The sequence below is a fragment of the Penicillium cataractarum genome (assembly GCF_028827025.1).
Source record: "Penicillium cataractarum strain IBT 29864 chromosome Unknown utg000001l, whole genome shotgun sequence".
NCBI classification, from domain to species: domain Eukaryota; kingdom Fungi; phylum Ascomycota; class Eurotiomycetes; order Eurotiales; family Aspergillaceae; genus Penicillium; species Penicillium cataractarum.
In genome coordinates, this window is record NW_026622737.1 from 2,925,092 (window position 1) to 2,939,255 (window position 14,164).

The window sequence follows — 14,164 nt, forward strand, 5'->3', positions numbered from 1 at the left end:
AGTGGGATGGTCACCACGATTTAACCTCTAAGACATGGTGAGGGGCTCACGGGATTGTGGCTTGCGGCTGCTTATTATTTATGATGATCGTCTTATTTCTATGTACAGTACAACTCCATCTTGATTTCTTGGTCTCTTGGATTATTCTTGGCAAGTCCAGTTTTCAATCCGACGTGGCAGCCATCCGCTGACCCAAGGGAGGCTAGTCTGTCGCCTGGAGTCACCTTCCGGAATACCGTTGCCCAATAAAACCATGCTGTCCATCTTACAGCGGTCTTCGTAGAATGACCACTGCACGCAGTCAGCCCAAGATATGCAGGCCGCCTCACAGGCCTCCACCGACTTCCAGGCGCTGCGCCATGTCTCAGTAGACTTGACCTTGCTTGGTGGCTCGGCACTTGCAGCCATGCTGGATTTGATCTCATACTTGCCAGACCAATTATCCCACCACTCTGCACGAGGTCGCAGATACGGGGCGACCAGCGCCTCGTAGATGTCGCGATATCTCAGAGGGCCCTATTTAGAATTAGCTTTGTGATGAATCCACTAGGGCGCAATAGTGCTGACCTTCTCAAAGTCCCAGGACTGCTCGAGCTTGTAGAATCGGGCTACGTCTTTTCCATGTGTGTGATGCCAGCTATACACCGGCTTGCACCAGTTAGCAGGCTCATACCACGTCGACCAGTGAGATTCGGGGTTGAATCCATAACGGAATCGATTATCATCCGTGGTTTCGCCGAATTGTACACCGTATTCATGTAGTACATGGCCCAGGATGTGATCTCCGCAACCATGCTCTTCGGTAAATTCTTCAAACTTCTCCACGATACGCGGGTCTTTTCCGAAACTCTTTTCCCAAGCCCCCCGAGATAGCGCAAAGCCGGAGCCACCGTGAGCAAAGTAGTCTCCATGGATCCAGGCCAGACTGCCCAGGTACCATGGGTCTTTATGGTCGAATTTCTCCAAATGGCGGAGGAGATTAGGAAGGAAGATGTAGGAGTCGTCTTCCATGAAGATATACCATTTCGTATTGGGCTTGTTCAGGCCTGCATGCTGTATGATAGGCAAGAATTTGTATTTATCGAGCTTCCATCCTCCGGGAGGCCCAGCAGCATCGCCGGGCATGTTTGACATCTCAGCATAGTTCTGGCGCGATTCGTAGTCCTCCTGCTGGAGATATGGCTTGAAGGTCTCCGATTTGCGCACTTTATCAGTGGTGTTTGAAAGAACATCGATGATCTCCCATTGTCCTATGCTCTCGGGATAATCGGAGTAAATGATGATGTTCTCGGTACTGATGCGTTGGGGTGAGAATGTAGTCGCCATGTGGATGGGCACACGCTTCCATAGAACGGTAGCTCCGGTTTTGAACATAAGAATCACGTCGTCGGTACTTAGGCCTTTCGGCTGGTGGAGCGAATGAGTTGAAGAGCTTGGTGGTTTAGCGGAAGGAATTGGGGAGGGAATGGCATGGTGAACGGGCTGGTCAACAGCTTCATCCACAAAGTTGGTGGTAGCTTTCGGATTTGAATTTGACGATTCAACAACGGATGTATTTGGAACGACTGTCGCGGGGATCTCGCCCAATGGGCCCTGACGATCCAATTCAAAATGATAGACAAAGATAAAAAATGTCAACAACATAATCCCCAAGGGGACTATGCGGTTGTCCTTGTAGAATGGCATCGTTGTAGATGAAGAAGACGCTCCGCCATCACAGTCGCATTTACACTTGATCGGAATGTCGGCATCTCTCCTTTTTAACACCAAAAAACCACAGCAACTAAAATCCGCAAATCTTCGACAAACTCTCGAACTAAACCAGATAGTCATCCTGCCTAAGCCCCGCCGGGCTTCTCTGCAGGATCCATGTGATGGAACTCCACTACTAAGCCCACCATTTGACTCTCTGCTGTCTTGGAGTTGTTTCTCAATTAGCTTGGCTTCTAAACCTCTTTGGGGATAGCGCTGACCTATTACCGAGTATGCGGCTCAGAAGAACGGGCTTTCTATTCGTTGTCGCCAACCTATACGAGAACGGTCTCAAATACACGTCGGCATGGTCGGTGTATGACCGGAGGATGCCCCTGAGTGAGTGCGAGCAGTCATTCGAAGTTTTGCACTAGCACGCTGAGTATGACTCGAATCAGGCTCCAAGGTCATGGACACATGGAGCCTCAATATGCGGTGTTATTTTTGGACTGTGAAAAAAAAGTGGAAAGCGGGTTGTTGGACGCCTCCAAAAAAAATTAACTTATTCACACTCGTTCTTATTTATCTGATTCTCTTTCTGAAGATCTCTTCCCCAGGTCCCTCGTTATTATCCCTAATAGTTCATATTTTTCATTCGTCACTCGTTACTATTCGCCTGAGTGAGTACCATTAAAATGGACTCATTCAATGAAAAAAACCTGTATACTGGGTTCTCCATGTTCCAACAAAGGGGTCCCGATGTCTCTCGCTTGCGCCAATTTCTTAATCTCTTGGGATGCATTATTGTCATTCCTATTTACTCTTTCATCACCGGCTATACACGGCACCCGTTGACACTAGATATCTTGCTGACGATCTTCTCGGCGGAATATAATCGCTTTGCAAATGAGCGCAGACGGCGACGGCTGAACGCCCCATCGCAGGGTGGTCAAGATTTGGAGAAAGCTAGCTATCTGCTCACGGGCACGAAAAGGGCCACAGAATGCATGGCTGCCATTGTTGGATACCGTGAAGACCCGGAGCTTTTTGCTCGCGCTCTAGACAGCTACAAAACTGCGGCGGAATGCCGCTTCGTCCTGGTGGGCGTTGATGGTGATGACACTCCAGACAAGGAGATGGTTCGAGTTTTCCAAGAAGTAAGTAGCTTCAAACGGGTCTGTTAAAACTTGCCTAACGTGATATCCAGGTTTTTCCTGAAAAGTCAGCCGTTATTCATATTGATGAGCCGCTGGGTGAAGTTGCTATGAAGACCTTCGAGAAGCTCTCCAAGCTCGATGGTAACACCCAGGCTCCCCAGGTCTATATGGAAGCTACCATTGCCCACTGCTGCCAGCTCGCACGCGAGATTCTCTCTGAACATGACCTTGATCTTGGCGAGGCTGGTGGTATCACAAGACTGTGTCTCTTCCAGCCCCATCTGCACAAGAAGGGAATCATGTTTTCGGCTTTCATTTTCTCTATTGTGATCTCCGAGATGCTCGGTATTGAGTACCTGTGGTCCTCCGACTCTGATACCATCATCATGCCTGACTCATTGCGGAGTACCATTGAAACTATTGCTGGTGACCCTCATGTTGGTGGTGGTAGCTCAGGCTTGATTGTGCACAATGAAAATGACACTATCACGACCAAACTCGGCAGTGTGGTCTATTGGTCTGAGCTTTATATGACCCGGTCAACCTCAACTGCTTCTGGAACCAGTGACTGCCAATCAGGCCCCAGTACAGCATTCCGAGTCTGCTCGCTCCCAGCCGTCTTGTATCCCTGGTATACACAGACCGTGCTTGGACATCGAATGGTCGTCAACGAGGATCGCCATCTTACTACCAATCTACTCATGCGCGGGTGGACCGTCACATATGTGTCTGACACTTTGACTGCGACTGACACACCGACAACTCTGAGCCGCTGGATCATGCAACAAGTTCGCTGGAGCCGAGCTGGTCACATCGAGTCCTTCCAACAGCCTCAAATCTACGTCCTCAACAACCCGCTCTTCTTCTGGGCTGCCATCAAGCGAGAGGCCGGACCCCTGCTTGGATTTGGTTACATCCTCTACTATCTCATCACTGGTCGCTGCTTTGCTTATTTCAACTGGTACGACGTCGGCATTCGTATTGCTTACACATTGCTCTACAACTTCTTCCGAAACCCTGACAGAGGCCCAACGAACTATTGGCTCTGGATTGGACCGGGTCTTTTGTTCTACAATATTCCTCTTCCCATGATCCATCTTTGGAGCTTGATCACAGTGTTCCAGGATGGATGGGGCACGTCTATGCGATCAACTAGTGAACTATCTAAGAGAGGCCAGGCATGGAAACGCTGGAATGATTTGGGATTCTTTGTTGTGTGGATGGGTATTGTTGGCGGCACTTTGGCAAGGATGTTCGCCAACATGGCTGGTTGGAATGGTACTAGTGTGTTCCAAGCCATCGTGCTGGGAATGATTGTCCCTTCCGCGGTGTCGTTCTATGGCCTGGTGATCCGTGAATGATTTAGAAGGACGAAACTTAGACTTATACACATCCCTCTGCTAAGACTATATAATTTCAATACCTTCGTGTTCAAAGAAAACCTCGAGTACTGGTGCAAAATGGTGAATGATTACTCTGCGCTGCGTATATCGTACCCTGTTTATTTCCATTACCCACTTCACCATCCAGGGGGAATCCAATAATCCTTCCAATAACCGTAGTCCGCTTCTTGAAACCGGTCAATACCACCCTTGACACCATTCTTCCCAACTTTCCAAACGCCACTCTCCACCAATTCCCGCCACCGATCCAACAACCTCTCGAATCTCTGAGCCCGCCATTCACCCCCAAATGGGAAATAGCCATGCTGGAAGAGCTCAGACACCGAACCCCTAGGCACCAAACTTCCATCGCTCTTTTTAGCACTGTTTTCATCCCAAAGCTCCACGCGGAATTCGAATGGCAGCAACAGACGGAATCCTTCCTCTGCAAGATCGGACTCCCCTCGACGTGCAAACTCGGAGTATAGTCCCACGGGAATAAGATCACGATCATCATATGGAATTGGGTCGTGAGGGTCGAAGAATAAGTACCTTATCTCCTTATTGAAGTTGATCGTACGTTTTTGGTTTGCGAAAATTAACACTGGTGGTATAACCGTGGGTGATTCAGGGTGGCGAGTCAGACCGGTAAACTTCTGACGTGCTGCAAACGCCGCAGCATCGTGCGGTACTTCCAGACCCGGTGCGATGTATTTGAAGCGGGGAGTTTTCACTTTGGATAGAACCGAGCGAATGAAACAATTCTCCGGAACGGACGCTGCATCTAGCTCGGAATCGGTCAAAAGAGGGGATTCTCGAGAGACCGACAGATGGGATTTGGAAGGCATCCTAGCTTCAATGGCAGCCGAGAGTCGATTCATGGCATCCACGGCGCTGTCCACTTGAGCAGGACTATAAGGTTGCCATACCCACGACCCTAGCCGGGCAACGCGAGGTGGATACTCCTCCTCTTCTGGTGGACTAGCAGTCACTTTGCCAATGCGAAGCATGTGAATCCAGTTGGTCAGCATCGTCTCGAGTGGGAACCACATATCCAAATGGTCCTTGACGGGACTAATGCTGTCAAGATTCTCTATCACGAGGGGTATCGCTACACGATTCCGCTTCTGATCAAATAAGAGGCCGATATTATGAGAGCCAAGGTCAACCCAGGAGACATGAAGGTTGACGAAGCGCTCGCGGTTGCGCAGCTTGTTCTCCTGATCAAAGAAGTAAAGATCAGCAGGGAGTACGCCCATGCTGTCCACCCAGTAAAATAATCCTTCACGATCACCTGGCAGAATGATAGACTGCAGGAATGAAACCATCTCTGGATTGAGACGGTGCATAGGAACCCCCAAGTCGTAGCCCTCAAGTTCAAAAAAGGAGGGCCGGCTCAGCAATTCTTGGAGGTCGTCCACTTCTCGCTCGTGATGCGCCATCCATCCATACGCAACGAGGTAATTGTGCAGTCTTGCACAGCGTTCATAATCAAAGGTGCCATCTTCTCGTGCTGGATTGGATTCTGATACAAGGGCGTCATCGATGTCTAGAAGCGTCTGCGGAGTGCTTGTCAAGAGGAGAGAGCTTCTGTTATTGGCCAGAATGAATTCGCCGGGATTGTCATTTTCTCGACGGATAAGAATCAAGCCCAGCCAGGCTATGAGGATGGGTACCAACCACACCGTTGCCCGTGAAGGCGACATACTCGCGGTTGTCTGTCACACGTCGAGGGTTGGTGTAGGTTAGTTGAAGGTGCGATAGGAAGCTAACCACAAGTAGTTAGCCCCATTTGTATGACATGGATTGCAAGTCGTCAGCAAATATGAAGCTGAAAATCAGAGATATATTTCGATTAGATGGAGGTGTCTGTCAGAGGTGCAATCACAGAGTCAGTGGGGAGGTTATGAGAGGATGAATGTGATGTGGGAGGTTGACGCTGCGCGGCTCTCCAGGTATAACCCCGGATTCAAGCAACAGTAGTCTAAATTTCAGCGTGATCAGTTTCCTTCGGGAGAGGCTGCAGGAGGTGGCTTATGGCAAAAATGTCGAGTATGGCAGGTCTTAATTTTACCATCACACCCCAATTCTAGTTCACTTCTTCGTGTATCATCTGCCTACCAAGGTTTCAGGCTACCGACCTAAGACGAAGGAGCCTCATTTCACAATAAAATTTGGGTTCGAGAACGTAATTATGTATAACGAAAGAAAATTGACCCCTTTTTTCACACCCCGGGCCTACATATGTCATTTCACATACCATGTTATATATGTCATGGTGTTCAATTATTCCCTAAAGGAATAGCCCCTACCCTCAGATTTTGGATCCGAGTCACTCCGAAAGAGGGGGGAAGGTTCGCACGAAACTAAGGGAATGAACAGTTATTAGTTCTTCGAGGTTTGATAAAATGAAAGAGCCCTCCAAGGACAAACAAGGTTCACATACTGAGCAGGGCACTCGTATCCAGCGGGGTTCTTGTTCAGGTACAGCTGGTGGTACTCCTCGGCATCCCACCACTGACCAGCAGGCAGGACCTGGGTCGACACAGGCTGCTTGAACCACTCCTTGCTGACCTTATCCGTAACCTCCTCCGCAACCTTCTGCTGTTCCTCGCCGTGCGTGAAGATCGCGCTGCGGTACTGGGTGCCGACGTCAGGGCCCTGACGGTTCATCGTCGTCGCATCGTGCATACGATAGAAGAACTCGAGGAGCTGGCGGTACGTCACGACGGAGGGATCAAAGGAGATCTGGAGAGCTTCGGCATCTGCGGGGCCACACAAGAGAAAGTTAGCAACGTATTCGCGCGTGGCTTGGGAGCTCCTCGTCGAAGATCGGAAAGCTTCGGAATATCACTTACGGCCAGTGTCACCGCTGCACACGGCGCGGTAGGATGGCGAAGAGGTCTGGCCACCACAGTAACCGACCTTTGCATCGAGAAGACCCTTGCCGTTGCCAAAGTGCTTGCGGAACAGGTGCTCGACGCCCCAGAAGCAGCCCGCGGCGACGGTGGCCTTCTCAGTGGTGGTGGACATATTCCGCGCTTGCGACTCAGGGGTCACGGAGAGGATTGGCGAGCTGGTTGAGAAGGGACGGAAGAGGCGAGAGAAGAGGGTTGAGGCAATCGGCGCGGCAAAAGACATCTGCCAGAATAATTTCTGGGTTCGAGTGGGGACGTTGAAGTGGGGGAGAACGGGATACGCTGACGCGATCGATTCTTCTGCACGAGCGGATTGCGAGATCGAGTATTAGAATGCAATTCCAAAGAAATATCGCGAGCTTTCTGGACCGGAGATGGTGGAAGAAAGTAGGAGAATAGTCAGTCCCGATCTGGAAGCTGTCGACCTCGCAGAGTGGCGTCATCCAAGTTTCTGACAAATCGAAGCTCCCCGCATTCTCCAAGCCAAGCCCTAACGCTAACTACGGTTGAGGTAGTTCTTCAGCCCTGAAGAGTCCCTCGATCGCCGATATCTGCTTACAGAGGCACACAATTATAAAGACAACAATGCGTTGGAATGAACCAGATCAATGTCATTAATGTACAAATCAAGAAAAGAATATGTCGAGCGAAAAGAGAAGATACACAAATGAAACATCGACACAAGACCGTAGTAAGTCCCTGGACCCGAATAATGTAGACAACGACAAGAGAGAAATGATCAAGGAGACAAAAACACCGTAGAATCCCCGGAAGGCAAAACAAAAGAGAACAAAAAAAGAAAGGGTGGTATCTAGTACGCCAATGCCAACGCCAGATGCCGAGTTCCGATAGTCCATACAAAGCACAATAGTAACATTAAATCAGATGGTCATTCACCGGAGTCCACTGGATGTGAAATCGGGTGTGTGGTTAACGGTGGGTGCCGCGATAGTGCTGAGGCGCAGTGCGTCCCTGCTAGACAGGCTAGCATGCCGAGGTCGGATTTCACCTCCCAGAGTGGTTCGCCGCCCAGTGTGCTTCATCACCGGAAGAGTGTGGGGGCTGAGGACATTAGGCTTCGCCTCGCCTTCGCGCTCGCTCTTGACCATGCGTCGGGCTTGTGATGCGGTGAACATGGTACCATCGCTGGGAGAACTGCTGTATGTTGCAGAGCTTGGGCTGCGACGGCGATGGATCCGCAGCGAGTTGCTACCGGAGATGCTACCAACGTGACTGCTGGAGATGCGACGCATTGCGGAATTGATCTTCATAGCCTCGTCTTTGTCAGTCTTCCAGTTGTCCTTGCTATCGGACACCGGGCTGCTCGAGAAGTTCCCACTGGGAGAGCGGACGGCAATCCGGGACGGCTTCTCTGACGAAGCACGATTCAAGAAACTGCTTCCCTCAATATCACGTAGGGGAGATTTCTCATTGTCGGAGATAGGAAGGGTAGTAGACGGAGGTGGGCCGAGAGGAGAGCTGCCGGATTTCTTGGACAGGAACCCGGCCTTGAATCGGCTGCCGTTCTTCTGAACGTTCAGGGTTGGTTCAGCCGGCCCTGGAACAGGGGAGATTGAATAGGCTGGGCTGACTTTTCGGGGAATGTTTCGTGGAATGGGTGATACACCCCTGGGGAGAGGCGGTTCAGAGGGTTCTGTCTCAGAGCTGGTATCGTCCGAGGACTCGACAGGAGCTTTCTGAGGAGTCTTCTGGAACTCGGTGAGGGGACCATCCTCCTCGTCATCCTTCCAGCGGACGGATCGCTTGGAAGCCTTGGCCTGCGTCTTCTTGGGTGTAAAGCTGACAGTCTTACGGCCAGCAGCAACCTTGCGACGGCGAGGGGAGCTCTTTGTTGGGGAAGCAGGGGCCACCGGGGCGAGCTGAACGGAAGGAGTAATCGAAAGTCGTGGTGCCGGCATGCCGACCAAGCTGAATCTCTTTCTCGGCTTTGGTGGGCTGGCAGATTTGGCAGGACTCTGCAGATTGAAGCTTGGGACAGTAGGCAGATTGCCGTCGGGCTTGACAAGGTTGGTAACGGCGTCGGTGCAGCCTTCCAACATCTTCATTAGAATGAGACGCCCCTTCTGAATAGCTTCGGTAGCATTGAGTTGCATGATTTCCTCAATGGAGGTCATCGTTTCGAACTGGGCTTGGAGCAGCAATTGCACCGCTGCGGCCTCGCCAGCCTTGTCCTGATCAACCACCGCAGACAATGCCTCACATTCGGCATTGGAGCGCAGAAGCTCGGCTTCTCTGTCTAGGTTTGCGTAGTCGCTGGCGTCGCTGATCTCAAACTCCTGCAGCTGCTTGGTCGCGTTCTCGACTGCAGAGATCATGGCCCGATCCCATGTATTCTTCGACAAGCGTTGGTTGTAATGGTGTCGACTACCCTCGAGCTCGAGAAGAATACCTTGGGCGGTTTTCCGGACGGCATGGAGGTTGGATAAGCCCTCTTGATTCTCATGCGACTCGCAGACACTGTCAAATGCAGCAATCCATGATGAAAGGATACCGATGCGGCGGCTAATTTGTCTTAGCTTGAGCATGTTGTTCGCCTTCTCCTGTCGTTCAGGAAGACTGTGTTCATAGGCACTGCGAATTCGAGCAACACCTTCGCGGACAACAAGGTCCTTCTTTTCAGTTTGCTTCTTGAATTTAGCAAAGGCGACGTTCTCCGAATCCTTTGCTTGTGCCTTGAGCTCGTTGATCAAGTTCATCTGCTCATCGATCTTGACCAGGAAGTCCTTGACGTGGCGGTTGACATTAAACACGTTCCTGGTAACCTTAGTCTGGATGTTCTTGGCTCGGTTGGCATATCGTAGAGTGTTCTGCGTCTCGTCAAAGTGTTGGCTCGAGGGACTGACACAGACGATCATGACAGTCTTGCAGTTTCCGCCTAGGGCAAACTTCAGAAGTCGAGTGAGTTTAGAGTTTCGGTAGGGGATGTGGTTGCGCTTTCGGGGGTCGCAGAGGGCATTGATGCAGCTTCCAAGGGCCAGCAAGGACTTGTTGATGTTGGCACCCTCAAAAAGTCTTTCGCCACGGTTTTTGGTAGCACTAGCTCGCTCACTTCCAGCCAAGTCAATGATACTGAGGGTCGCCATGGTGTGAGGTTCGTTTTGTCCGGCATTTCGATCCTTTTGTGCGATGTTGATTTGGAGGACGGCGTGCGATCGAGACGAAGTGGCATTGGCTTCGGTTGGTGACATAGTGCGGCACTCATTACCTCGAACAATCATATCCATAACCTGTTCCACATTCTGGGGATGGTGACTTGACAGACCTGCCACCGAAACAGACTGGTTGACATCCTCTCGGAGCATGAGACCGCCCTTGGGGTTGCCTGGGACAAGCAAGTCGCGAATGGTTTCGTTATAGATCTCGAGGTAAGAGAGTGAGATCTCCGTTGATTTCTCCCCCGATCTCTCGTCAATCCTCTCGAAGAGCTCCTGCATTGTCATGAAAATGATGCCTGGTTGTTGCGCTGTTCCCGTGATGGTGTGTGTCTTTCCGCAGCCTGTGGCACCGTAGGCGAAAACCGTTGCGTTGTAACCGTCGAGGACACTATCGAGAAGACCACGAGTGGTGGATTCGTAAACCTCTCCCTGAGAGGCATTCTGGTCGAAGATACGATCGAAGGCGAATGTTTGGTCCTTGACGCGTTTGCCATTGGGGACGACGCTTCGGGAGAACTTCTGGACTGGGTTGTCCTCGGGAGGATCAAACACACTGGAGCTAGTTAGTATATCTTGATCTTGATGATGATCCAATGTAGCTTGTTTGTACTCACAGGCACCGGTCGTCAATAACCTTGACAATGGACCGAATTCCCTTCTGGTTCAGCTTGGGGGTTGGGACGCCAGCCAGGGACCCATCACCGAGGAACAGAGGACCATCATCGGTTCTAGAGATTTGGGCCGCCTCACGGATAGTAAAGGGCCTCACGCGGACCGTGACTGTGATCGAAGAGGCGCCTTCGGAGGAGGCCATGATGGAATTCGGGGCGTGTTTATTCCCGCCAAGTCTCGATAATGCGGGGCCGTGGTCGAGGCAGTTGGCGACACCCTGCGGTCGGCAAGGGCAGGTGCTGATGGGCGTCTTTGTCGAATATGTTGAAAGTAACGATGGAAGATGAAGAATGTGTGGAGCTAAAGGTGTATGGGGTACGGGATGCAGTATTCTCCGAGAGTCTCCTGAATGTGATTTGATTTGTTGATGGGGGTGCGTGTTGTCCACTCCTGGTTGCTCCGAGCAACGGTTACAGAGTGGCGATTAGCCTGGAGAGGCCGTGGCAGTTGTTGAGCCGCCACACCTCCACCACCAATCTGACGCCATTGAAGCATGTTTCACCTGTCTGCCACGCCCACTAGTATAATACTACGCACCACCGTGTCTCATCTGTGTGCCAGCTGTGGGGACTCTTTCAGATGATCATTCGAATGACGGCTATGGACGATATGACAGAAGGAGCTTGCCTTATGATATCATCTGGGAGACCCTAGGGCAATCTAGTTGTCTGGGGTATCACTTAATTAGTAGTAGTTTGTAGCCTCCCAGAGAGCAAGCTAGTATGATATCAAAACTCGTTAATGTCGGGTAATTTTCTCAGCAACTGCATAAGATTGCGATACAATTGTATTGTACAATGTATGATGGATGGATTGTAGAGGTCGACATTCCCTTCCTTTTGTTGTTCGTGCTTAATTCATAACCGCCAGTAAACTCCGTGAGAAAGACATGAAGCAAGAAGCCACCCTTGTCCACATGCGCCGGGACCCTCGCAATCCCCAAACGTTCTCAGTAGTATGCAATCCATCATTCGTAAAGTTCGACGCCGACGCAAGTTATTCCTCCTCATCTTCGAAGCTGGGAATAACCACATCCCAGCCAGGATCGTTCAAGTCAACATCTGCATCGACCTCGTCGCTTCCTTGAACATCACCCGGGCTGCGGAAACGGAATGCAACTAGATGGCCATTGTCGAGACCTGCAGCTAGCAAAGTGCCGGAAGAGGCTCTCTTTCCCGCAGTTGTCTTCGTTGCATCTTCTCCATCCGTCGGTAGGAGTCTCCATCCTTTCTCAAGATCACTTCGGTCCACGGGTACGCCAAACTCGATGAGTGCCGAGTCAGAAGGAACAGGCTCTCCGTTTATTTCAGTCATGTTGCGCGATCGGAAAGCTTCGAGTAGCTTCTCTTTAACGGCCGTGAGGGGTTCATGTGGTTGGAGGGAGAGGAGGACGGTGCTCTTATGCTTCTTGAAGAGGAGGGTCGTTGCCCGCGAGTCGGGCTTTGCTTGTTTGGGGGGCTGAACACCAAAAGTCAATAAGAAAGGAGGCAATCCAAACAATTCAAACGTTTTCACATACCATTTTGCAGGGTTGTGGATAGGACTTGGTGAAGTTGCTTGTCAGGGCGAAGGTCGCTCTGATAGAGGTGAGCAAGGCGGAGAGTCGGGGCGGGACCAGGCCGCGCTCCGATTTTCTGGCGCGGCGTTCACCTCCATTGACACCGGCCGATGCTCAAAGTGCTTCCACTCTGGCACACATCCCTCCAGAATGGATAACCAACAATCAAAGAATGACTCCGCCAGGGAGTCTTCGCTCCTGTTGAAGCTTCTCTATTGGCACAAGCTCTTCGAATCGGATACTCCTCCTCGGCTCGGCATCGATGTCGACCGACGCATACCCTACGCTTTCATGTCCGCATTCACAACTGGAATGGCCCTGGGATACTATCACGGAAGCAAGAAAGCTGGCCTCGTGTTCCGCGCCGAAAATGCCCATCGGTTCCCAACGACTTCGTCCGGATGGTTCCAATACCACAAGACCAAGAACTACATCTCAGTGGTGGGCGGAGTGAAGGATGGGTTTAAGATGGGATCGAAGCTAGGAGCTGGTGCACTTGCATTCTGCTTCTTTGAAGAGACGGTGGACTATGCTCGACATGACGAGCGGGACTTTTTGTCAACCGTCACGGCCGGATTGTCCTGCTCGGGAATCTACAGTCTGCTAGGTAAGGCCTGTCCCGATCCTCCGTTTCTGGACTAAATAACTAATATGATCCTCTTCTCACCAGCCCGCCACGATGTCTACACAGCTGCGCGAACTGCCAAGCTTGGCTTGAAGATGAGCTTAGTCTACGGGCTGTTGCAAGACACCTTGGAAACCATGAAGGGCAATCGCCCGGCCTATATCGGTTTCATCACGGGAAATCGACGATCCAAGCATGCCAACGAGGGCTCGATCTGATATGAACTCGTTCATGCTTGCATTCATTTGCTTCCTCCATTCGGGCTGTGACTGGTCAGCCTAGTCAATTATGAGTCCGAGGGCCTTAATGGCCTCAAGAGTCTGCCACATTTGGAGGTATCCCACCATTCCTCGGAATCGAGTTGAATTGTAGCGGCCTACAATCCAGAGCAAGCAGATATCTATCGCATGAGCGGTGTACACATGTCCACTTTCGGGGTTCCCCCCGAGGGCCCAGACTGCCGAACTGGGCCATGACATCCCCAACCAAGTTTCACCTGAGGTCTGCTGGTCAATTGGCGCCGCCGGATGGCACGGATGAACGAATTGGACATAGGAGCTCCGGAAAGTAGCCGATAAAGCTCTTGATCTCTCTGTTTCTGGCTCCTGTTCTGGGAGATGTGATGTGGGCGCCAGTTCATACACCTCAGGCTGCACACTGTACTATTTGATGTTATATCCGCATTTTTGATACCCCGCTGTACCATTATATATGAAAGCCTCTACTCGCTCCTTTCCACCACAATACCACACCATCTGGCCATCCTTCAATTGGCCATGGCTTCTCAGGCTGACCGCGCGACCTATTGTAGTCTCTTCGGGCACGTGATGATATACGCCCAGGAATCCAGCGGCCACAAAGGAAATGGCGATACTAGATGAGTAAGTACAGTAGTATTTCAAGTCCATCTACTACCAAAACTATGGCGCAGAAGATCGCGACCGTTAAATAATTGCTACGGTCTACAGGGGAGTGTGGACTGGA

At 51.1% G+C, this 14,164-nt stretch overlaps 7 protein-coding genes across 7 annotated transcripts; 2 read left to right on the forward strand and 5 right to left on the reverse strand.

The window, feature by feature from the left end:
• Positions 1-141: 141 nt before the first annotated feature.
• On the reverse strand, positions 142-1,686 carry N7496_001007 (uncharacterized protein; the record flags this gene model as incomplete). The annotated part of the gene is made up of 2 exons (XM_056693938.1): positions 142-516; positions 568-1,686. The coding sequence occupies 2 exons, from the start codon at positions 1,684-1,686 to the stop codon at positions 142-144; spliced, it is 1,494 nt and encodes a 497-aa protein (XP_056560667.1).
• A 701-nt stretch (positions 1,687-2,387) lies between these two features.
• Positions 2,388-4,210, forward strand: N7496_001008 (uncharacterized protein; the record flags this gene model as incomplete). The annotated part of the gene is made up of 2 exons (XM_056693939.1): positions 2,388-2,849; positions 2,900-4,210. The coding sequence occupies 2 exons, from the start codon at positions 2,388-2,390 to the stop codon at positions 4,208-4,210; spliced, it is 1,773 nt and encodes a 590-aa protein (XP_056560668.1).
• A 158-nt stretch (positions 4,211-4,368) lies between these two features.
• N7496_001009 (uncharacterized protein) lies at positions 4,369-5,937 on the reverse strand (the record flags this gene model as incomplete). Its single annotated transcript, XM_056693940.1, has 1 exon — positions 4,369-5,937. The coding sequence occupies one exon, from the start codon at positions 5,935-5,937 to the stop codon at positions 4,369-4,371; it is 1,569 nt and encodes a 522-aa protein (XP_056560669.1).
• Positions 5,938-6,563: 626 nt separating this feature from the next.
• On the reverse strand, positions 6,564-7,372 carry N7496_001010 (peptide-methionine-S-sulfoxide reductase; the record flags this gene model as incomplete). Its single annotated transcript, XM_056693941.1, has 3 exons — positions 6,564-6,597; positions 6,678-6,996; positions 7,090-7,372. The coding sequence occupies 3 exons, from the start codon at positions 7,370-7,372 to the stop codon at positions 6,564-6,566; spliced, it is 636 nt and encodes a 211-aa protein (XP_056560670.1).
• Positions 7,373-8,042: 670 nt separating this feature from the next.
• On the reverse strand, positions 8,043-11,139 carry N7496_001011 (kinesin family protein; the record flags this gene model as incomplete). Its single annotated transcript, XM_056693942.1, has 2 exons — positions 8,043-10,878; positions 10,940-11,139. The coding sequence occupies 2 exons, from the start codon at positions 11,137-11,139 to the stop codon at positions 8,043-8,045; spliced, it is 3,036 nt and encodes a 1,011-aa protein (XP_056560671.1).
• Positions 11,140-11,993: 854 nt separating this feature from the next.
• Positions 11,994-12,519, reverse strand: N7496_001012 (uncharacterized protein; the record flags this gene model as incomplete). The annotated part of the gene is made up of 2 exons (XM_056693943.1): positions 11,994-12,455; positions 12,517-12,519. The coding sequence occupies 2 exons, from the start codon at positions 12,517-12,519 to the stop codon at positions 11,994-11,996; spliced, it is 465 nt and encodes a 154-aa protein (XP_056560672.1).
• A 186-nt stretch (positions 12,520-12,705) lies between these two features.
• Positions 12,706-13,398, forward strand: N7496_001013 (uncharacterized protein; the record flags this gene model as incomplete). The annotated part of the gene is made up of 2 exons (XM_056693944.1): positions 12,706-13,162; positions 13,226-13,398. The coding sequence occupies 2 exons, from the start codon at positions 12,706-12,708 to the stop codon at positions 13,396-13,398; spliced, it is 630 nt and encodes a 209-aa protein (XP_056560673.1).
• Positions 13,399-14,164: the final 766 nt, after the last annotated feature.